This window comes from Marmota monax, unplaced genomic scaffold (genome assembly GCF_021218885.2).
Source record: "Marmota monax isolate L192 unplaced genomic scaffold, Marmota_monax_Labrador192_F-V1.1 WCK01_AAM20220418_F8-fsc00042, whole genome shotgun sequence".
Taxonomy (NCBI): domain Eukaryota; kingdom Metazoa; phylum Chordata; class Mammalia; order Rodentia; family Sciuridae; genus Marmota; species Marmota monax.
The window spans coordinates 13297239-13322739 of NW_026693008.1; the positions used below are offsets into that span (position 1 = coordinate 13297239).

General features: G+C 33.4%; 1 protein-coding gene across 13 annotated transcripts in view; it reads right to left on the reverse strand.

Annotated features, from left to right (window-relative positions):
• Dnah12 (dynein axonemal heavy chain 12) overlaps nucleotides 1-25501 on the reverse strand; it is a 256363-nt gene that overhangs the window by 145770 nt on the left and 85092 nt on the right. For all 13 annotated transcript variants that reach the window (XM_058582183.1, XM_058582184.1, XM_058582182.1 and 10 more), the window contains 10 exons: nucleotides 24408-24560; nucleotides 23653-23892; nucleotides 23086-23331; nucleotides 22643-22762; nucleotides 11319-11428; nucleotides 8826-9009; nucleotides 8548-8688; nucleotides 5596-5679; nucleotides 4857-5045; nucleotides 2444-2563 (listed from right to left, as the gene is read on the reverse strand). In XM_058582183.1, the coding sequence (XP_058438166.1) occupies nucleotides 2444-2563; nucleotides 4857-5045; nucleotides 5596-5679; nucleotides 8548-8688; nucleotides 8826-9009; nucleotides 11319-11428; nucleotides 22643-22762; nucleotides 23086-23331; nucleotides 23653-23892; nucleotides 24408-24560 (1587 nt within the window). The remainder of the gene's footprint in view (nucleotides 1-2443; nucleotides 2564-4856; nucleotides 5046-5595; nucleotides 5680-8547; nucleotides 8689-8825; nucleotides 9010-11318; nucleotides 11429-22642; nucleotides 22763-23085; nucleotides 23332-23652; nucleotides 23893-24407; nucleotides 24561-25501) is intronic.

Genomic DNA, 25501 nt, shown 5'->3' on the forward strand with positions numbered 1-25501 from the left:
AAACCACCCTAAGATACCATCTCACTCCAGTTAGATTGGCAGCCATTATGAAGTCAAACAACAACAAGTGCTGGCGAGGATGTGGGGAAAAGGGTACACTTGTACATTGCTGGTGGGACTGCAGATTGGTGCAGCCAATTTGGAAAGCAGTATGGAGATTTCTTGGAAAGCTGGGAATGGAGCCACCATTTGACCCAGCTATTCCCCTTCTTGGTCTATTCCCTAAAGACCTAAAAAGAGCATGCTACAGGGACACTGCTACATCGATGTTCATAGCAGCACAGTTCACAATAGCAAGACTGTGGAACCAACCTAGATGCCCTTCAATAGACGAATGGATAAAAAAAAATGTGGCATTTATACACAATGGAGTATTACTCTGCATTAAAAAATGACAAAATCATAGAATTTACAGGGAAATGGATGGCATTAGAGCAGATTATGCTAAGTGAAGCTAGCCAATCCCTAAAAAACAAATGCCAAATGTCTTCTTTGATATAAGGAAAGTAACTAAGAACAGAGTAGGGACGAAGAACAGGAGAAGAAGATTAACATTTAACAGGGATGAGAGGTGGGAGGGAAAGGGAGAGAGAAGGGAAATTGCACGGTAATGGAAGGAGACCCTCAGGGTTATACAGTGGAGGGGGTAGAGAGAGAGGAGGGGAGCGGAGGGGAGAGGTGGGGAGGGGGGAGGGTGGATGATGGGAAAGGCAGCGGAGCACAACAGACACTAGTATGGCAATTTGTAAATCAATGGATGTGTAACTGATGTGAATCTGCAATCTGTGTATGGGGTGAAGGTGGGAGTTCATAACCCACTTGAATCAAAGTGTGGAATATGATATGTCAAGAAATTTGTAATGTTTTGAACAACCCACAATAAAAAATTAAAAAAAAAAAAAAAGAATGTGTACAGAGATTCTACAGATCGGGAGAAGATCTTCACCACCAATAACTCATATAAGGTATTAATTTCTAGGATATACAAAGACCTCAAAAAATTTACCACCAGAAAAATAAACAATCCAATCAACAAATGGGCAAAGGAACTGAACAGGCACTTAACAGAAGAAGTACGAATGTTCAACAAATATATGAAAAAATGTTCAACATCTCTAGTAATTAGAGAAATGCAAATTAAAACTACACTGAGATTTTATCTCACTTCAGTCAGAATGGCAATTATCAAAAATACAAGTAACAATAAATGTTGGCAAGGATGTGGGGAGAAAGGTACTCTCATACATTGTTGGTGAGACTGAAAACTGGTGCAATTACTCTGGAAAGCAGTATGGAGATTCCTTAGAAAACTTGGAATGAACCACCACTTGACCCAGTTATCCCACTCCTTGGCATATACCCCAAAGACTTAAAATCAGCATTTTAAAGTGACATGGCCACATCAATGTTTATAGTAGCTTAATTCACAATAGCAAAGCTAGGGATCCAATCTAGGTGTCCTGCAACAGATGAATGGATAAAGAAAATGTGGTATATATATAAAATTACTCAGCAATATAGAAGAATGAAATTATGACATTTGCCAGTAAATGGATAGAACTGGAAACTGTCATGGTAAGTGAAATAAGCCAATCCTCAAAAACCAAAGCCTGAAAATTATTTCTGATATAAGAATGCTAACACACAATAAGTAGGGAAGGGAAGAATAGCAGATTTCATTGGATTAGACAAAGGGGAATGAAGGGAAGAAAGGGAAGATGGGAATAGAAAAGACAGTAGAATGAATTGGACATAACCTTCTTATGCTCACATATGAATACCCAACCAATGTAACTCTCACAAGAATGGGAAGTTTTACTCCATATATGTATAAGATGTCAAAATATACTCTATTGTCATATATATCTAAACAATATTTTTTTGTTTTTGAAAAGAAAAAAAAATGTGACAGATGGGGAAGAGGCCTAGACAAGGAAAAGGAACAAAACCTTTCCTTTGGTTCTCTTTGATAATTTCTCCTTACTATTACCATGGTCTCTGGTCTTCTCTGAACTCTGACATTAGCTAGCCAAGTCTACTGGCTTCTCTCTACCTAAATCCTTCAGGGATTCTGCCTGTCATGCTTCTTTAGTCTTTCATAGTTAGTTTATATGCTGTTTAATGCTGGATTATTATAAAGATAAAATCAATTTAAAGTCTCAATGGGCTTACTATTAAATCACCTTATCAAGTATTTATCAAATTATGATGTTTCATAAAATATAGGGCAGTTTTGGTTCATTCTGACATATGTTATTTTCTTGTGTTTTTTAGTATCAGAATCAAAGTTGCCAGGTCGGGTAACTTTAACGTCTTCAATATTCTTTCAGTGATCACCAGAAAACAGTTTTGAATCTTATAAATGTCTTACTCAATACAAGTATCAATTGCCAGAAGCATATTTTATTCTGTAATTTAAAACTACATAAAGTATAAAACCAACCATAATCCAAACACGAATGTGCTTGCTAGTAGGATCGTTTTCTACCACATTACAGAGTAGTACTTCAATGAGCCGTGTGAGAGAGACAACCACATTGCTATTACTGGTATGAATCAGTTCCTGCAAAGTGAAAAGAATAAGACATTATTCATAACTTTCAGTTTATTTGAAGAATAAAAGAAGATAAATATTTCAGTTTTAAAAAATGATAACATACATTATATTCATAAACATGAACTTTAAAACATTAATTTAAAAACATCTAAAGAATTTAATTTTTTGACTGATAAAAACCATTTCTTGACTACTTTAGCTTGGCATATAACCATAACCAAAAAATTGTATATAACATACTCTAAATCCTCTGAGAAATGCAAACTAGTTTCTGTAAGGGAATAAATAATGTTCTAAAGATAACAAAAATGAAGTCTCTTATAGCAATTCATTCATTTATTTATTCAACAAACATTTCATATAGGCATGAAAGACATGCCTATATGCCTATATACCATGTTAGGAGATAATGAAAATAAAAAACAATGCCTGAAAAGGAGCAACATTAAAATTAAATAGATGGGGCTGAGGTTGTGGCTCAGTGGTAGAGTGGTTACCTAGCATGTATGAGATGCTTGGTTCAATCGTCAGCACCACATAAAAATAAATAAATAGAATAAAGGTATTGTGTCCATCTACAACTAAAAATATTTTTAAAAAACTAAATAGTCAAATATATTGTGTTGTGATAATGGTATGACAGAGGAAGTCTCAGGGTAGGAGAATGTTATTAGAATACTGGGGATAAACAATTAGCCTGGCCCCAAGGAAATGGAAGAGGATTAAGGCAAGGAAGGCTTCCCAGAGGAAGCAATAGCTGAGTTGAATTTGGAAGGAAAAAGTGGTAGGGAAGGATGTTCAAGGTAGGGGCAGCCATTCATTCAAAGAAAGGAGATATGAGCAGATAATTAGTAAAATTCTGTTGGATATGAAAATAGAGTGTGAAGGACGAATGGCAAAAAACAAGGCTTGAGAAGCAGACAAAGGTCAGATTCCAAAAAGCACTGTGGGGTGTGTTAGTGGTCTCAGTATAAGAGAAAGTTCCAGTGAAGGGTTTTAAGTGAAGGAGTAATCAGAATAGATTTATGTTTTGGAATCTTCACTCTAATATCAGGATATATATTGGACCAGAGCAGGTCTACTGTATTTGTTCAGTAGACCTGAACAAATTATTAAGGTCAGAACTGAGCCTACCATAATAAAAAGGGTGGGAATGAAAAGAAATGGGAATGGAAAGAAGATAAATAAAAATGTTATCAAGGAGGGAAAAATCAATAGTTCTCTGAGAACTGACTGGATATAGAAAATATAGAATTGTGAAAAGAAATCCATCATTCATTACCTGGAAAGATGGAGTCTATTTTGTATTATTTAAAATGTATAAGTATTAGAGGTTTAAAACTTAAGAACTGCAGAAGAACTTTTTTGTGTATTTTCTCTATGAAGACAATGCATACGATCTTCACAAGGTAGAATTAGCTGATTTTTCTTTTATATACCACATTTTTCTACCCCTAAAATAATACTTTAGGATTAGAAATCTACTGAATACTACTTTTCCCTTTTTATATGAATATATTTATCTATGCATAAGTAAACATGTGTTGATATACATGTGACATGTTGGGGAAGATAGCTAAATAGTAGCTCCCAAAAAGAGAGTTCCATGTCCTAATCCCAGGATTTTATGGAAGTGATCTAACTGAAAAAATGATCTTTGAAGAAGTAATTAAGGACCCTGAGATGAGGAGATCATTTTGGATTATCCTATGGACCCTATACCCAACACCCCAAGTCTTTTTAAGTGCCATACACAACAGAGACAGAGGAGAAGACCATGTGAAGATAGACGAAGAAATTGGAGTTATATAGCCACAGGCCAGGGAACTTCTGAAGCCATCAAAATCTGGAAGAGATACACAAAAATTCTCCCTTGAAGCTCAGCTCTGCTAACATCTTGATTTCAGACTTCTGGCCTCCAAAACTGTGAGAGAATAAATTTCCATTGTTTGAAAACATCAGGTTTGTTATGACAGCCTTAGGAAACTAATAAAATATGTGATTTTTCATAAAATACTAAACACATGAGTTTATGAAGTCATTCATTGAAAACATTTCTTAAATATAGAAAATATTTGGGATTTTAAAAGTTTTAAATTCTATGTTTATAAACAAATAGTTTAGCTGGAATAAATTTAACCTATAGTTATTCAACTGTAACTTGAACAATACAAAACTCCCAGTGGATACTGAATGTGTATAAAGAAAACTATTTATTATTCACTACCATTGTGACTTTAGATTAATTAAGTTGAATAAAAAACTTAAGAAACTTGAAGAGGTCAGAGAATCATGTTACCTTGCAATTTTTCTTACGAAACCTCAAAGAAGGTGTTATTAACCAGTCAAAAAGTTCTTTCAGAAGAGTTTGATGTTCTGGTTCAAGTAGAGGTCCTTTCAGGGAATGCAACCAAGAAGACACAAGTGGTTCCCATCCTAACTGTGAGGGTTCCAAATAAATCATGCCACATCGGCTTACAGTGGCAGGCTAGAGAAAAAACACAAGTTTTCTTTTTCCATAGTTACCTCTATACCAGTAAAACCTGACAATTATCAACACTTCTTAGCATGATTTATAAGGCCTGTCATAATCTGGTTTCTATATCTATAGCCTCATATAGCTGTTCACCAAACAGAAAACTGTTTTCAGTTCTATTCCCCAGACATGTCATAGCTCCATGTCTTTACACATCATCTTATTTTTATACGGAATATCCAGGCCCAACCAATCTCCCTGGAGAACTGTTACATCTTTCTCAAAACCAGATCAAATATTCAAACACCTTTCATGGTCCTCCACTATCCATTCCCCTTATGGCGGCTCAGTCTCCTCCATGCTCTTGGAGCACTCACACGTAACTGTGTATTGGAATTATTTATAAGCATGCTTCTTACCCTTCCTAAACAAGCTTATACTGTGTCTTATCATCTGTATACCCACTACTAAACCCATTTTATGACACATAATAAAAAAATTCTGACTAAATGAATGAATTAACAAATAAATGAACTACTATTGTATTAAATTACAAACTTACCGAAGCCTGGGAAAGGTCCATTGTTTCAAAGATCAGGCTCATTTGAGGAGACATCTGAATGATTTCTCCACTCATAAGACAAAGCTAAAAGCAATTATTTTCCAAACATTTATTTTAAAATATTTCAAGCTTTTCAGATAAAAATTTATTCTACTTATAAGATAAAGGTTTTCCTGTGGTGTAATGGGAAGTATTAGTGGGAGCCAAAAAATCCTGACATAGAGTTTGGGGTTTATTACATCTCCTAATCTCCTTTAACCTAAAATATGTCAGATATGTCAAAAACTGAATTTATCAACTGCTTCCTTCCTCTCAAATTCTTATCATGTCTATTATTATTATAGCCATCTCTTCAATATCCTTGGCTGGCACCTAGGGAATTATCATTATAATAGTTTTCTTTTGCCATACTAAGAATTGAACCACGAAGCCACATCCCTAGGCCATTGATTTTTGTTTTTATTTTGAGCAAGGTCTCATTAAGTTGGCGAGGGTGGCCTCAGCTTCCCTAGTCACTGGAATTACAGGCATGTGCCACCAAATCTGGTTTTATCATTAATTTTTAATGTATTAATGATTGTCTATTGATAAACCAAATTAATTTTCCCACTCTTTTAAATTCCACATATATTTCTCATAGTTTCCTCTCTGCTTCTACAATCATTGTTCTAGCCCCAGCTTTACCCCATCTAGTTATTTATCAACAATGAGGCATTTAACACATCTAGATTCAGTTTTTTTTTAATGTAAAATAAATGGTCTAGACCCGGATTGTCCATTATGTAGCTATTAATATTTAATTTTACCTAACAAAAATAAAATTTTAAATTCAGTTCTTCAATTCACTAAGCCACTCTTAAAAGAACAAATAGCCACAGTGAGTAGTGGCTACCTTTCAGATAGCACAGATATTTCCAGCACTGCAGAAAACCATATTAGATGGTGCTAGTCTAGAATACTTTTCACCTTCCACCAGATAATTTCAGCAAAGACTCTTCTATCTGCCACCAATTTGGGAGGTAGAATCAATATTTTCCTCACCCTACTATATTGTTTCCCAACTACTTCTACTTTACCATTGAGTACAACTCTTGCCACTTTGACAGTTCCTCCATTTTCTGTCACCTATCAGTATCCAAGTAGTCTCCTCTCATTAGCTAAAGCCTTTGGCACTTGACCTAGTCTTTCTCCCTTCCATAAGTCTGGCTTCATCCAGTTTTCATAAGGATTAGCATCTCAACACAATAGCCCCTCAGATCCTTGACCAACTTGTCTTCATTTATTTTCTCCTTACTCCATTCCAGCCATACAATTTATATATCTAGAAATTTCTCTGCTAAAATACTACATAATCCAGAAATATTAAATACAAGTACCTCATTCTCTGCCACAGATTCCTAATCCACCTAGTTCTCCCGCTCATGGACACCTAACCCACCTGCTATACATTTTCATAAGGATTTCTACATCACTGAAACTTTCACTTCCTTTGCTAGGCAACTTCTGTTCTAGGGTCCCATGCTTCTATTATTATCATGCCAGTATCTTTAAAGTATTACTATATTTCCAGGTTTGCATCATTACCTACACCTACATCCACACCCAGCCTTCTTAGACTGGTAGAGAATATTTCACACAAAGTCAGACCTTCATAGTATGAATAATTATTTAAAGCCTTTAACTCAGTCAGCCTCTAGAACTATTCAGATATGCTTATATGTTTTCCTAGGCAGATCTCTTTTCCATTTTCCATAAAGGTTAATTTAAAACACTTCCTTTCTCTTCAAGTCTGCAAAGAATCAGGGTATACCTCTTAAGGAAGAAAAATCATCAGAAGGATCTGCCCTTTACATTTCCACTATCAAATCTGTATATCTAAACTTCTATATTTTCTTATCATCTAATATGAGACAACCCTTCTACTTGGCTCTGAAACCTTAGCCTTCACCCCACTGACTAACCATTCTTTTCTAAATCATCACGGTTTCTTATCTGTTTAAATTCCACCCTTAGCTCAATCAATATTAAGTGAATGAAAGAAAGAAAATGAATAAATGAACAAGCATCTATGATAAAGCACTTGAGTATATATTTGAATGCTTATTTAGAATTATAGCCATTTCCTGTAAATGTGAAAATAAATTGAAATGGAATCATACAATATAACACTAATACAGACATAAAAAGAATAAATAAATAAATAAAACACATCAACATGAATATCTCATATACAATGACAGAAAAAAGAAAAATATTAAAAAACATGATTCCATAACATGAAGTTCAAGACCTGGCAAAACTAATTTATCACATAAGTCAAAAGAGTGATTATCTGAGGTAGAATGTACAGACTGGGGATGTACATAGTGAACCCTGCAGGGTACAGGAAATTTTACCTATCTTTATTTGGATGATAGTTGTATGGGTTTACCTATATAGTAAAAAAATAAATAAATTACAGAATCTGTATTTAGAATTAGCACACATTCAATACTTTATGTATATTATCTCATATATTAAAATAAATATTAGGAGACTTTCACTTTCTAGTTCTTCTAACTTATACCTATAGTAATAAATATATTACTTAAGTATAACACATATAAGGACTAAAGTGTTCAATGTTCTGAAAAGGAACAAATCCTTTTTATTTTCTCCTAAAAATTTTAAAGTCCTATAAGAAATGATACAGTTATTTGACAATTTATTCTTTCTTAGTAGTAGATTACTATGCCTTCCTCTTAATACAGTAGTTTTAATATGTTTTCATTCTATATCAAAAAAGAACAAAGCACTTACTACAGCAAAGTTTTCATTGAAATGATCATTTATAAACATTAAATTTATTGCATCCTTTATTTTAAATATATAATCCTAGTTGATGAGATGTTAAATACAACAAATTACTTAATCATGTCTGAATCTGCTCTGCTTTTAATCAGAGTGATTTACCTTTTTATTATCATCCAATACAGTGTTCATACTCTCTATCCACAAAGTGTCAATAGGACCGTCAAATACAACCCATTTCCGGTCAGGGGTTTCTGATAAGGCAAATTCTCTAAAAGTATTTGCCACAATACCATCAGTCCACTGAAGAAAAAAAAGGAAGAGTTGGAGAGTTCCTTTCAGATAACTGGATTTAGCAGTAAAAACATAAAAACACTTGAAATTCTTGCTTTATTATACACTGTCAATAGGAGAGTTGAGAACATTCTGTTGTGGCTTACCTCATGAGACACTGGGTCAAATTGTCCAAAAAGTTGGCCCATGGTAATTGATTTGGGGTTCACAGTTCTATAAATGACCTTTTCTTCTTCTCCATAGCCGCGTTCATTCATAAGAGATAAAGTATCAGCCAGCACATGTAGTACTTTTGTCTTACCAGCAAAAGGCTTTCCTACTAACATAAAACTATTAAAGTAATTACTCAATAAGTTCCAAAAACTAGAATGGAAAATTATTTATTCCAGTATATAAAAACTTTATCCTGTGATACTTACTACATGTAATTTTTTTCTTCCTTTTTGTTTATTTGTTTATTTTTTGGTGTGTGGTGTGAGGGACCAGGGCTTATATCCATGCTAGACAAGCACTCTATCACTAAGCCACATCCCAAGCCCTACTACATATAATTTTAAAAATTTATTCAAACTTTTCTCAAGACATGATGAAAATATAATTTAACATTTATACTGGTTGACCCACATTCATATCATTATCTACCAAAACTATGATAAAAAGTCTCTAGGTGACAATGTAAACTTACTACATATTACTCTTTTTTTTTTGGTGCTGGGTATTGAACCCAGAGGTATTTAACCATTGAGTAACATCCCCAGCGCTATTAAAACTCAGCTTGATAGCAAAGCTCACTTCAAGGGTAGAGTCATTGTATTACATATTTAAAATCTATGAAGGAATAATGTGGTTCCTAGCACAGTTGTCCCCTTATTTGTGGAGGATATGTTCTAAGATTCCCACTAGATATCTGAAATCATAGGTTGTACTGAACCCTATATAATACTATATGTTGTCCTATACATACATAACTATGACAAATTTTAATCTATAAACTGGGCACAATAAAAAAATTAACAATCATAAAATGGAACAATTATAACAATTTACTATAATAAAAAGTATGCAAATACGGTATCTCTCAAAATGTGGAATTTTTCCCTTTAATATTTTCAGATTACAGTTGACCATGGGTAACTAAAACAGTGGAAAATAAAAATCATAGATGAGGGAGAACTAATGCAATCATTTTAGGAAGGCAAAAATAATTCAGGGAAAATAGACTAAAGGTGTGACTCTTGCAACTAAACTAGACAGGTTCAAGTATACTACAAGGAAATTTAGAAGGATATGATTTAATAAGGACCATACTTATAGCTACAGGCACATGGAGTGCCTGGAATAAAAGAGACAAAAAGTTGATTAAAATTTTAAAGGCATTTAATGACACCCCCCCAAGTCTAGCCTAAAACATATATGAATATATAAAACTCAAAATGATTCTTAGGTATTAGATGCACCAGGGTTGATTGCACTCATTCCCCTCATTTTTGTGTATGCTGGAAAATTTGCATAACACAAAGTGTTTTTTAATACCTTGCCTTTAAAAAGAATCATGACTGGGCTGGGGTTGTAGCTAAGTGGTAGAGGGCTTGCCTCCCATGCATGAGCCGCTGGGTTCAATCCTCAGCACCACATAAAAATAAATAAATAAAGATAAAGTTTTTTTTTAAAAAAAAGAATCATGACTATTGAGATCTTAATTTTCTATAAGCAGGAAGCAAGCTGAAAACATTTCTCAGTTACAAAGGACAATATTTTCCCCAATGTCTACTTCACACAGTAGGGAAAATGAAAAGACCTTGCAGAAGGTTAAACCAAGCCCTACAGAGAACAATGAACTGGAAAGCTCCTTTGAGGGAACCAAATCAAGCAGAAGTAGATCCAAGTTTTCAGGAGCTTTAAGATAGTACACTTTGGAACTGTAAAATTACCATATCCACTGTAATGATACCCTATACAATAAATTATGTAAAGAAAATGTTTATAGCCTCTTGGAATGGCCCAACAAGTGAGAGGTCCTAAAGTTTAAGCCCCATTAGCTTTATAGTAAATCCATCTCTGGAACTGGAGTCCTCAGATGCCCAGGCAGATTTTAAAATTGCTACAGAACAATGTTATGTTTTCTATTCTCCAAATTCTGAATGGGAGTGTTTGCTCTGGAAAACTTGTTCTGTAAACCCACTACTATATACGGAATGTGTAGAGGTCAGACAACTTGTCTTTCTAGTTTGGAGGACTCTGGATCAAGAGGAACCACTTCCAAATCTGATGTAGACATAACCATGCCTCTAGAAATTCTGAATTTATGTATGTTTCATTTATTGATTACAACTTTTAAGTTGTCTCTCTGGAAAGGGAAGAGTGTATTTATGTACATTAAGGAGGTGAATAAGACATTATTGCACAAATTGTGATGGCTATTACTACTAGTCACTAAGCACTTCTTACCAACCCTTATTGGACATGTAATATGAAAGAACAATGGACCTTTGTCTTATAAAAGGGAAGGGAAGGGCTGTTTGTTTCCTAGCTTACTTATTATATAAATCTGTTGCTTCTTTTAATTATGAATTTCAGTTGTTAAACAGTTTAATTTCAAATAATACCATCTAACTATGGTAGATGATCTATAATCTTACCCATGTCTAACAATCATCATTTCATATGTCTGAATTATTTTCTCAAGAAAAAATTTAACAGGCTGAAGATTATGTGCGTGGCAAGTTTCATGAGTACATTCCAAAAATTCCTGAAACAAAAAAAAGTGGAATTCATTTCTATAAAATACAAAAATTATACACTATTATTACAAATAATGTCACATAGCTTTTTTTCCAAATTGAGAAGAATTAAGATAGCTTTACTATATTAGTATAAAATTATTAATAATCACAATATCATAGCATTGGGTGTACTCTTCATTAAAGAAAAAAAAAGAAGACACAACTCTTTAATAGCGTTTCCCAGACTTTTGGTTTTGGTTTTGGTTAGAATGTAGAATAATATGTCAGACAATCCTTCTCCCAGAGTAATTATAAATAAACAGAGAAGCTAAAAAAATTATATAAATATTGAAGATACAGGACCATCCTGGATGCAATTAAGTTTAAAGTATTTTAATTTCAGAAAGAGTGAGCCTTTCTTAGGTAAGCTGTTGGCAGCCTGGTAATATTTCTAAGACTGGACATGATATGCATTTGTTTGGGCCTGTTGTAGACAAAGGGAATTAGTTAGTAAAGAGAAATTAATAGAGATTAATGGTTATGTGGGCTGATGTGATAGGATTGAATGACCCCAAATGCAAAGGTGGTTCTTCCTATTGCTCATGTTTTTACCAAGCATGTAGACACATATAAGATCAAGTTCACCTAGAAAACGACAGAATTTCCTTAGTCTCAAGATGTTTAAATCTCAAAATCCTCCTGGAGGGAGAAGTCTATAATAGAACAAGATAGTGATTGTTCTACAGGCATTTGAAATCAGCAGGAAACTATAAGTCAAAAGAGCAGCAATAAAACTCTAACTTAAGTCAACTCCTGATAGAATTGATCAGCAACTCAACCTAGCTATCTAAAAGAAAAAAATAACACAATATTTCTCTAGGAAAATAAACCAATATAGCCCCTAAATTCACGTTATATGACAATGTTTAAAATAAAATCAGAACTTAAAAATCATGAGAAATAGCTAATGACCAAGAAAAAATAGTAAACAAAATAAATACAAATATTCAAATATTACCATTAGTAGATAAGAACTTTATCTTTTATAAAGTGTAAAAGAAAAAAGACAAGATGATGGAAACAGGGCTAGGATTGTAGCTCAGCGGTAGGAGCACTGGCCTAGCATGTGCGAGGCCCTGGTTCAATCCTCAGCACCACATAAAAATAAATAAATGAAATAAAAGTATTGTGTCGGAACTATGACTAAAAAAATAAAATATATATATATTTTTTAAATGATGGAAACAGGGGCTGGGGCTGTAGCTCAGTGGCTGAGCGCTCGCCTCACATGCATGAGGCACTAGGTTTGATCCTCAGCACCACATACAAAAATAAATAAATAAAACAAAGATATAAGAAAATGACAGAAACACATGAAAAGATAGAGAATTTCAGCAGAGAAAGAAAATCTATAAAAAGAGCCAAATCAGATACACTATTAACAGAAAGACAAAATATGTAAAATTAAGAATTCTTTGGGGGGCTGGGGTGGTGGCTCAGCGGTACAGCTCTCGCCTCACATGGGTGAGACCCTGGGTTCGATCCTCAGCACCACATAAAAATAAATAAGTGAAATAAAGGTATTGTGTCCAACTACAAATAAAAAATAAAATATTAAAAAAAGAATTCTTTGGATGGGCTTATCAGAAAACTGGACAAAGCCAAAAAAAATAGAATATTTAATCTTGAAAATAGGTCATAAATGTCATTGGAGCCCCAGAAGAGGAGAAAAAAATATTTTAAGGAAAGAAGAAATATTTTAAAAGATAATTACTGAGAATATTCTAAATAGGCATATCCACAGATTCAAGAAGCATAGCAATCTCAAGCAGGCTAAGTTAAACACACACACACACACACACACACACACACACACACATACTCATACAGCACATAGTCAAACTGCTCAAGATGAAGGAAAAAGAAAAATTATTAAAAATAGAAAAATACACATTACATTCAGGGGATCATAAATAGAAAAATATCTACCTTCTAATCACAACAATGAAAGCCAGTTGATAAAAATAACTTTAAATATTGGGGGGAAGAGGGGACGACCCTACCGATTTTGAACCCTATTACCTAAGGAGAATATTCACATACACACAAGATAGACCCAAGGAAGTCTTCTAGATTAAAGAAAAAGATCCCAGATAAAAACATATGAGGGCTGGGGTTGCGGCTCAGTGGTAGAGCGCTTGCCTACCATGTGTGAGGCACTGGGTTTGACTCTCAGAACTACATAAAAATAAAGGTCCACCAACAACTAATAAAATATTTTAAAAAATACATATGCACTGAAAGGAGGGTAAATAAAATAAGCACAATAAGCACTAGAAAACACCATACAGAAGTCTTTCTGTAAGGTTAGGGATGTAGCTCAGTGGTCGAGCACTTGCCTAGCTTGCTTCCTGGGTTCAAATCCCAGCACCAGGGTTGGGTTGGGGGTTTTTTCTCTTCAAAACTATTGTCTGAAGCAAAAGATAATAACACTGTATTTTAGCAACAATAGTACAATGGGCAGAAGTGAGGAGAAAAAGAATTATGCCATTGAAATTGCTTAAATTGTTTGCAAAATGGTAAAATACTAACTTAAGGTAAATAGTAATAAGCCAAAGTATAATCTGTGGAATGACACTGAAGTCCAAAAGAGAAGATGAAATGGAGTGATAAACTGGGTGCAGCACAGTAGAGAGGTACAGTGCATTCTTAGCATGCATAAAGACCTATGTTTGATCCCTAGTATTGCCAAAAAAAAAAAAAAAAAGAGAGAGAGAAAAAAATGGGTAATAAATATCACCTGAAATCCAAAAGAAGTCAGTAAATAAAGACAAGGGAATGTAGGACATATTAAAAAGCAAAATAATACATTTAGTAGCATTTTTCAAACTGGACTCTATGGATCTATTACTATATTAGTAGGAGCACAAGAATCTTTCAAGATAACATTAAAATTTGAAATTTTCATTTCTGATATTTTAAAAAAATCATATTAGGCTGGGTGTGGTGGCACGTGCCTGTAATTCCACCTACTTTGGAGGTTGAGACAGGAGAATTCCAAGTGCAAGGCCAGCCCGAACAACTTAATGAGACTCTGTCTCAATATGCAAAAATAAAGAGGGCTGGGATGTACTCAACAGTATGTTTGCCAAGCATGTTTACACATGAGTTCAATCCCCAGTATGAAAAAGAAAAAAACATTAGCAATTCTGAATCATCCTGGTAATCACTTCAACTTGGTATTGCCAGAGGAGAAGTATATTAGCATTCAAGAGTGAGAATTTTAAAAAGTCTAAAAAGAAAATGATGACTAAGTAAAGTGATTCCTTAACGATTTAACAGTTCAAATGAAGAGGAAAAAAATTACAGTAATATCAACAGAGAAACATGGTGGGAGACATGAATCTTTATATGGCAAAAAGAAGTTCATACATGCTGAATGCAAAACAATCCTCATTTTACAATAGAATTGCCATAAAATGACAACTTTGTTTCTCTAATTTAATTAACTGAGCTAAATTGAATATTATTGAGATTGTTTTCATGGCATTTAACTTTTAATTTTATTTTGGCACTATATTACAGGCATATCTCATTTTATTGTGCTTTACTGTGCTTCACAGAAATTATATTTTTACATATTGAAGGTTTGTTGCAACATTGCATTCAGCAAGTCTATCATCATCATTTTTCTTTTTTATTCTAATGCATTAAAATTCATATTACACTTTTATAGCACAATTTTTCATATCTCTGGTTGTATACCAAGTATATTCACACCATTCGTGTCTTCGGGTGATGATGTCCACCTCATTCCATTTTTTTTACACCCCTTGCTCCCTCCTTTTTGCGTTCTCCACTTTGTCCTATCTGGAGTTTGTCTAATCTTCCCAAGTTTCCCCTCCCAATCAACCCCACTATGAATCAGCCTCCTTATATCAGAGAAAACATTTGGCATTTGGGTTTGGGGGATTGACTAATTTCACTTTGCATTATATTCTTCAAATCCATCCATTCACCTGCAAATGCCATGATTTGATTTTATTCTCTTTTATTGCTGAGTAACATTCCATTGTGTATATGTACCACATTTTCTATATCCATTCATCTACTGAAGGGCATCTAGGTTGGTTCCACAATTTAGATATTGTGAATTGTGCTGCTATAAACATTGATGTGTCTGAGTCCTTGCAGTATGCTCTTTGTAAGTCCTTTGGGTATAGACTGAAGAGTAAGATAGCTGGGTCAAATGGTGGTTCCATTCCCAGTATTCAAAGGAATCTCCATACTGCTTTCCATATTGGCTGCATTAATTTGTAGTCCCACCAGCAATGTGTGACTGTGCCTTTTCCCCCACACTTATTGTTGTTTGTATTCTTAATAGCTGCCATTCTTACTGGAGTGAAATGAAATCTTAAGAGTAGTGTTGATTTGTACTTCTCTAACTGCTAGAGATGTTGAACATTTTTTCATATATTTGTTGATTGATTGTATATCATCTTCTGAGAAGTGTCTGTTCAGTTCCTTGAATGGATTATTTGTTATTTTGATGTTTAGCTTTTTGAGTTCTTTATATACTCTAGATATTAGTGCAAGTGATGTGCAAGTGGTAAAAAATTTGCTCCCATGCTGTAGGCTCTCTATTCACCTTGCTGATTGTTTTTGCTGAGAAGAACCTTTTTAGTTTGAATTCATCACATTAATTGATTCTTGGTTTTAATTCTTGCACTATAGGAGTCTTATTAAGGAAGTCAGGGCCTAATCCGATATGATGGAGATTGGGGCCTATATTTTCTTGAGAAGGCACAGTGTCTCTGGTTTAATTCCTAGATCCTTGATCCACTTTGAGTTTTGTGCATGGTGAGAGATAGGGATTTAATTTCATTTTGTTGCATATGGATTTCCAGTTCTTCCAGCACCATTTGTTGAAGAGGCTATCTTTTCTCCAATGTATGTTTTTTGGCACATTTGTCAAATACAAAATAACTGTAATTATGTGGGTTAGTCTCTGTGTCCTCTATTCTGTACCATTGGTCTACCAGTCTATTTTGATGCCAATACCATGCTGTTTTTGATACTGTTGCTCTGTAGTATATATAATTTAAGTTCTCGTATAGTGATGCCACCTGCTTCTCTCTTCTTGATAAGGATTGCTTTAGCTATTCTGGGTCTCTTATTTTTCCAGATGAATTTCATGACTGCTTCTTCTATTTCTATGAGGAATGTCATTGGGATTTTGATTGGAATTGCATTAAATATGTATAGTTAATTTATTAATTATATTAATTAATTCTGCCTATCCAAGAATATTAATTCTGCCTATCCAAGAATAAGGGAGATCTTTCCATCTTCTAAGGTCTACTCTAATTTCTTTAGTGTTCTGTAGAGAAGATTATGCTAGGTGAAGCTAGCCAATCCCTAAAAAACAAATGCCAAATGTCTTCTTTGATATAATGAGAGCAACTAAGAACAGAGCAGGGAGGAAGAGCAGGAGGAAAAGATTAACATTAAACAGAGACATGAGGTGGGAGGGAAAGGGAGAAAAAAGGGAAATTGCATAGAAATGGAAGGAGACCCTCATTGTTATACAAAATTACATATAAGAGGTTGTGAGGGGAATGGGAAAAAAAAGGGAGAGAATTAAATTACAGCAGATGGGGTAGAGAGAGAAGATGGGAGGGGAGGGGAGGGGGGATAGTAGAGGATAGGAAAGGTAGCAGAATACAACAGTTACTAATATGGTATTATGTAAAAATGTGGATGTGTAACCGATGTGATTCTGCAATCTGTATTTGGGGTAAAAATGAGAGTTCATAACCCACTTGAATCTAATGTGTGAAATATGATATGTCAAGAGCTTTGTAATGTTTTGAACAACCAATTGCAATGCATTTCGCTGTCATATATAAATAAAAATAAATAAATAAATAAATAAAATTGTAGCAGAAATAAATAAGTAAATACTTTAAAAATATATAAAATATCAACAAGATTGAGTTGGTTTTTCAAAAAGCCATACAATGATACAAAGCTTGATTTATATGTAACAAAGTCCTAGGTTCAATTCCCAACATTGCAAAAATAAAGCATAAATAAATAAATAAAACAGACAAAAATTTTAGCTATATTAAAAAGAGAAAATTCAAATAAAATAAAAAATGAAAGAACAGATATAACTTCTACCACAAATACAAAGAAGGCAACTGTGAACAATTATATGACAAAAAATTGAATAACCTAGAAACATATAACCTATCCAGGCTGTACCATGAATAAATCAGAAATTTAAACAGAGCAATAATGTATAACAGCTTCCCATCAAAGAAAAGCCCAGGACCACAGTTTCATGGCTAAATTCTACCGTTTAAGGAATAATTAACAACAAACCCTTCTCAAATTATTTTCTGTAAAAATTAAAGAGTAGGGAACACTTGCAAACTCATTTCACAAGGCTGGTATCACTCTGACCAAAATGAGACAAAGATACTACAAGAAAACTAAAGTATAAGTCAATACATTGATAATCATAAATTTTTAACTAAAACTAGCAAACCATATTCAACTATACATTAATGCAGTACATTCACCATGATCAAGTGAGAATTCTCTCTGAAAAGCAAGGCTATCTCAACATATGACAATCAATAAGTGTGATTCACCATATTAACAGAATGAAGGGCAGAAACCATAAGATGATCTCAATAGATCAAGAAAAGGCATTTGAAAAATTCAAATTCTTTAAGACTCAACAGATAAGGTAGAAAAGGAACGTTCCGCCTTACAATAAAGGCTACATATGACAAACTGATAGCTAACATTATACTCAACAGTGAAAAGTTGAAGACTTTTCCTCTAAGATCAGTAATAAGATAAGGATGCCCACATTCACCACTTTTATTCAATATAGTACTGGAAGACCCAACCAGAGCTATTTAGAAAGATAAACAAAAGACATCTCAATAAGAAAAAATGAAGTGAAATTGTGTTTCCTGATGCCATGATCTTATATATAGAAAATCCTAAAGACTATACAAAGAATATCAGAATTGATAAACACATTCAGTAAAGTTTCATGATATAAAATCAACATATAAAAATCAGTGGTGTTCCTTTTATCTTTAATAAAGATGAAAATGCATGCTTTTTTTAATCTTCACTTTCCCAAAGTATTAAAGTATTAAGATGTTTCTCAAAACCAAAAACAAAACAAAACAAAATCAGTGGTATTCTTAAACATTTAAAAAATTTGATTATAAATTTTAAAGTTTTGGGGCTGGGGCTGTAGCTCAGTGGTAGAGAGAGCACTTGCCTAACATGGGTGAGGCACTGGGTTCAATCTTCAGAACCACATACAAATTAAATGAATAAAATAAAGTTTTAAAAAAATTTTAAAGCTTCATTTACAATAGTAAGTGAAATAGTAAAAGAAAAAATTACTGCTAAGTACATTTTATTATATTTATTGATGCATTATACTTTTACATAATGGTAGGATTAGTGGTAACATGCACATTTGTACATGCAGACAATATAACAATATAATTGGGCCTATCTCATTCTTTGGTATTACTCCTTTCTCCTCCTCCTTCCCCCTGGTTCCTTTCCTGTTCTCTACCAATCTCCTTTCATTTTTCATGAAATACTCCATCTACTTTTCTTTTCCTTCTTCCTCTCTAACTCCCCAAAATGAGAGAAAATATTTGACCCTTGACTTTCTGAGCTCGGCTTCTTTCACTTACCATAATGTTATCAAATTTCCTACAAATACCATAATTTTATTCTTCTTTATGGTTGAATGAAACTCCATGAGGTATATATATCAATTTTCTTTATCCTTTTATCCATTGATGGACATTCTAGGCTGGTTCCATAGTTTGGCTATTGTGAATTGTGGTGCTATAAACATGAGTATGCATGTGTCTCTATATTATGCTGACTTTAATTATTTTGAATAAATACCAAAGAGTGCTATGGAGGGTCATATGGTGGTTCCATTCTTAGCCTTTTGAGGAATATCCACACTGCTTTTCATAGTGGTTGTACTAATTTACAACCTTACCAAGAGTACGAAAGTGTTTCTTTTTCTCTACAACCTTTTCAGAATTTATTAGTTTATATTCTTGACTACTGCATCCTAACTGGAGTGAGATAAAATCTCAGTGTAATTTTGATTTGCATTTTCCTAATTGCTAATGATGTTGAACATTTTTTTTTCATATATTTATTGACCATTTGTACTTATTCTTTTGAGAAGTGTCTGTTTAATTCATTAGCCTATTTGTTAACTGGGTTGTTCCTTTGGAGTTAAATTTTCTGAGTTCTTTATATGTTCTTAATCCTCTGTCAGAAGAGTAGCTAGCAAAGATTTTCTCCCATTCTGTAGGTTTTCTCTTCACATTCTTATTTGTTTCCTTCACTGTGCAGAAGTTTTTTAATTTGACACTATACCATTTATTAACTTTTGGCAGTATTTCTTGAGTCTTAGGGACCCTAGTGGAGAAAGGTGCTGCCTGTTCCTATATGTTGGAATATTGGCCCTATATTTTTGTCTAGGAATTGCATAGTTTCTGGTGTAATTCTTAGGTCTTTGATCCATTCTGAGTTGACTTTTTGAGTAAATTTTACCATGTGAGTGAGATATCTGTATATTGAACATATAAAACATTGATGAAAGAAATTGAAGATGATATAAATGAATAAAAAAATGGCCAATGTTCATAGATTGTAAGAATTAACATTGTCAAAATGTCCGTACTATTCAAAATGATCTTCAGATGAAAGGTAGTCATTATTAAAATTCCAATTTTGTTCTTACAGAAATAGAAAAAAAATCCTGAAATTCATATGGAACCACAAACTACCCAAATAGCCAGAGCAATGTTGACCAAAAAGAACAAAATTGGGTACTGGATTTAAAACAAATTACAAAGCTATGGAAATCAAAACATCATGGTCTTGTTATTTGTCCACTGGGATAGGAAAGAGAACCCAGAAATAAATGCATATACCTATAGTCAACTGACTTTTGACAAAGGCACAAAGAATACACACTTTTCAATAAATGGTGTTAGTACAACTGGCTATACACATCAAAAGAATGAAAATGGAATCTTACATCATCCACTATATAAGGATCAACTCAAAATGAATTGAAAACCTAAATGTAAAATCTGAAACGTACAAAACAAGTAGAAGAAAATATAGGGGGGAAAGCCCAATGACAATTGGCCTAGGCAGAAATTTCTTAGATCTGGCCCTGAAAGCACAGGCAATGAAAACAAAAATAGAAAAATGGGATTTCATCACATTTAGAAACTTCTTCAAGCAAAAGAGGACACAAGTAGGGCTGGAGATGTGGCTCAAATGGTACCACACTCGCTTAGCATGTGTGAGGCACTGGGTTCAATTCTCAGCACCACATAAAAATAAAGATGTTGTGTCCACCTAAAACTAAAAAATAAATATTAAAAAAAGAGGATACAAGTCATGGAAAGGGAAAGAAATACTTAGAAATTATACATTGGAATAGGAGCTACTACCCTAAATATTCAAAAACAAAAAGAAAAACCCATTTAATAATGAGCACAGAAATTGAATAGAAATTTTCTCAAAAGAAGACTTAGAAATAGCCTACAGATATTTTTTAAAATTTTAATTTTAATTTTAAATTTTGTAAAAATACTCAACATCTCTACTCATCAGAGAAATGCAAACTAGGACCAGAAGGAGCTATCGCCTCATACCTTTTAGATTGACTATTATAAAAAACACACAAAATATTGGCGAGAACATGGAGAAAGGGGAACTCATACATTATTGGTAATATTTTCAAGTAGCACATCCATTTTGGAAAACAGTAAGATACTTCCTCAAAAATTTAAAAATAGATCTACCATATGATCAAGCAATCCCACTATTGGATATAGCTGAAGGAATTGAAATCAATTATACTTAAAAGATGTCTGTACTCCCATATTCATTGCATCATTATTCATAATAGCCAAGATATGGAAACTATGTAAGTGAATAGGCTTTTAAAACATGGTATATTAACACAATGGAATATTATTCAGCCTTAAAAAAAACAGGAAACTGTCATTCATGAAAACATGGATGAGCCTAGAGGACATTATGTTAAGTGAAATAAGCCAGGTACAGAGAGACATATACCATATGATCTCCCTTATTTGTAGAATCTAAAAAAGTCAAACTCATAGAAGTAGAGAGTTAAGTTGGTGGTTACTAGTGCCTGAGGGCAGGAGCAGGTGGAGAGGGAAAGAAAAGTCAAAGTTAAAGTTGAATAGGAGGAATAAATTTTGATGTGCTATTACACAGCAAGGTGATTATAGTTAAATAATAATGTATTGTATATTTCAAAATATCTAAGAGAGGGTTTTAAATGTTCTCACCACAAAGAAATGATAAAAATACAAGGTGATGAATACACAAATTTACTTGAATTGGTGATCTCACAGTGTATAAATATATCAAAACAACACCATAAATATAAGCAATTATTATTTTTCAACTAAAATTTAAAGCTTAAGAAAATAAAATTTGATATAATTCAAGATATACAACATGATGATTGATATAAATACATAATTGTGTGATAGTTAACAAACTAATTAACACGTCCATCACAACCCATCATTACCATTTATCTGGTAGAGGGGAACATTGCTTCCTTTAGGAAAAAGGTCAGTACATTAGTTAAACTTGAGAAATAAACTCTTACTATGTTAACTACAGGGTGTTTTACTACTTTCATTTCTGCCTAAAAAAAATATACAACAAAGGGTTGGGGTTGTGGCTCAGTGATAGAGCACTTGCCTAGCATGTGTGAGGCCCTGGGTTTGATCCCCAGCACCATATAAAAATAAATAAACAAAATAAAGTATTGTGTCTATCTACAACTAAAAATATTAAAATATATATATACACACACACAACACTAAGTATTATAGTATGTATGCTAGAAGGTATTATTAATCTCAAGATAGGAAATTAAATATTTATTCTCTTAAAAAGAACATTACCTTTGACTTAAAATTTAAACATGTTAAACCTGGTAACATATAACAGAAGGTAACAAAATTTACTTATCCTAATTAAAGTGGTTAAATAGACTACCATCCTCCAAAAAGAGTAATTTCATTACTTTAATAAAACTCTGTGAACAATTGAGTAATCAGATGAATTTGTTGTGCAAAGCAAGTCATTCACATAGGTTTACTTACATTATAGTCAGCTTCAGGAAGTTTAACACCAGGAAATAAGTCACTAGTTATGCCATTAAATAAAGGTATGTCATGTGACATAAACTTTGGTTCATTCACATCTTTAATTGATCGAAGAAGCTAAAATCACAAAAAAGGACAAAATAAGTTAATTGCCTACATTTATTGTTCCATTCCACCCCTCTAACCAAAATTTTTCTCCATGGAATTCCCAAAGTGAAAAAAATAAAAATAATTCTATGCTTATCAAGCCAAAAGGTCCTTGTATTCATATAAATAATAATAAACATAACCCAAAACTATAATTTCAACCCCACATAGAAAGACTTGAAGCAATACCTGCCTTACTTGCCTCTGCATCGTTCCTGACTGATCTCACTAAAAAACTTTTCTACTGAAAATTTCACAGTATATTTAGATGTATATAAATATTTAATACTTACCAATATATCTTCATTTTCATTTGGATATTTTAGTTTTAGGTTTCCAGCAGCCACTAAAACTGCTTTTACTGCTCGCATTCCATAGTCATAATGAAATTGCGATGAGAGCTGCTCTGAGCAAAGTCTGTAAGTCATTACTATCTTCACAGACAGAGGTTTTGCATTCAAAAATCCATAGGAGTAGAGGGAAATTTCTGCTATAAGGGCATAGTTTGGAACCATCATAGCCACTGTTCTAAAAAGAACCTGGAGTATATAATAAATAAAATATTTACATAATATAAACCATTTTAAAAACTAGTTATAAGCATTCAAAGAAAATGTGTTGATATTCAAGTTTATTCCCCCATAGCAACACATTTTCATAAAAATATTAAAGCGCTACTGAAAAAACAATTATAGTTTATGTCCTTAGTATCTTTTGTATGTCTAAAAAAATTATTAGAAGCATACCTTATATCAAATGGAGTTAAAATGGAAATAACAGATACATGGGAAGAATGTTAATATTTTGAATATTGTGCTATTATTTATGATTAACAAACTTAAAACTTTAACAAATATTACCTTAAGGTTGTCTGGCAATTCAGAACGCCCTGCATAGCCAGGATTCATGGTAATAGCTACAAAACAGTTTGGATTGAGCTTAAGTTCTGTCCCTTCAAAAACAAACACTTCCAACTTCTGTTGAATGGCTCTCTGAATGCAAAGGATCTGTTGAGCCACCACTGACAACACCTCCAACTCAATTCGATTAAATTCATCAAAGCAAGCCCAAGCACCAGAAGAAGCCAATCCTTTAAAGAACTAAGGAAAAAAAAAAAAAAGAAAGAAAAATAGAGGTGATTTTTCTTAGGAAATGTCATCAATATATATGTTCTTCTCTTCTTGGTACCAAGAATTGAACCCAGTAGTGCTTAATCACTGAGACATACCCCCACCCTTTTCAATATTTTATTTAGAGACAGGGTCTCACTATTTTGCTTTAGAGCCTTGCTAAGTTTTTGAGGCTAGCTTTGAACTTGTGATCCTTCTGCCTCAGCCTCTTGAGCCACTGGGCTTACAGGAGTGTGCCACTGTGCACGGCAGAAATGTCACCAACTATTAAAACAAATGTTTAACCTTTTGAGTAAAAGTTGAAAGCTCAGTTTGATAAAAGTCCCAAGAATAAAAACAACGTTTTTAGCTCTAAAGCCAACATTCAAGAAATGCTTAACCCACACTGCAATAGTATTTATATAAGTCTGCTTCAGTTTATCCAGTTAGACTTAAAGCTACAAAGTTTGGAACATTTAATATTACCAACTCAGTAAATGAATCACCTTTCCCATTGCTAGATAATCTAGCCCATCTGAACAGTTGAATACCACACACTGTACAGCAAGAGCTTTAGCCAAGTCCTTGGTAGTTTCAGTTTTTCCTGTGCCTGCTGGTCCCTCTGGAGCACCTCCAAGGTTTAAATAGAAGGCACCTATCTGAAAAGGAAAATATATATGAAAAGGAAACTATGCATCACCAAAAACAAACAAACAAATAGATAATTGCTTACCAAATGGATTTATTCTTAGTTATAGCTTCAGAGAAGCTGGTTATATATTTTATTGTTGTTACTTTTATTTATTTATTTTGTATCAGGGATTGAACCCAGGAGTGCTTTACCACTGAACCACATCCCCAGCCCTTTTTTATTTTATTTTGAGAAAGGGTCTCACTAAGTTGCTGAGGGCCTTGCTACATTGTTGAGGCTGGCTTTGAACTATGATCCTCCCACCTCAGCCTCCGGAGCCACTGGAATTAGAGGAACATGCCACCATGCCCATTGTGTTCAGTTACTTTTTAGCATAGAAGTTTCTGGTTGCAAAAAGAAAAGCAGCTTAAAATACCCAAGAAGAATGAAAATGCATCAAAATCTTGTTTTCTAATATTTCATATGTATCCCATTTACCTTTAAAAACAAAGAACATCTAGCTTTGAAGGGGTAAAATTAGTTCAAAAAGGTTTTAATTAGAAGTTATGGAGATGACTTTAGAAGACAATAGTGACACATTCTAGATGGTCAGTTGAAGAGGACAATCACCTGAAGTGAGTACTGTTTGAAAGAGAAACAAATGAACTATTCTACAAATTTTGGCCATGATTTGCCTGGCTGTTGTCTTCTGTTCTCTATACGTTCTCCATTTTCTCCATGCCCATAGCACTGTTCTATACTTCTCTTACCAGTTCTATTGTTTTTTGCCTTGTAATGTTATTACATACACTCTTTTTCTCATAAATTAGTATTTAAGCTCCTTAAGTAAACATCAGCAGTATCTGAATTATTTCTGGGTCTTTACATTAATTAGAACAGCAACTGGAAATTTTTAGCATAGAAATTACAGCCTGTTCTAATTATGGAATTTGTTTCACAAAAATCACC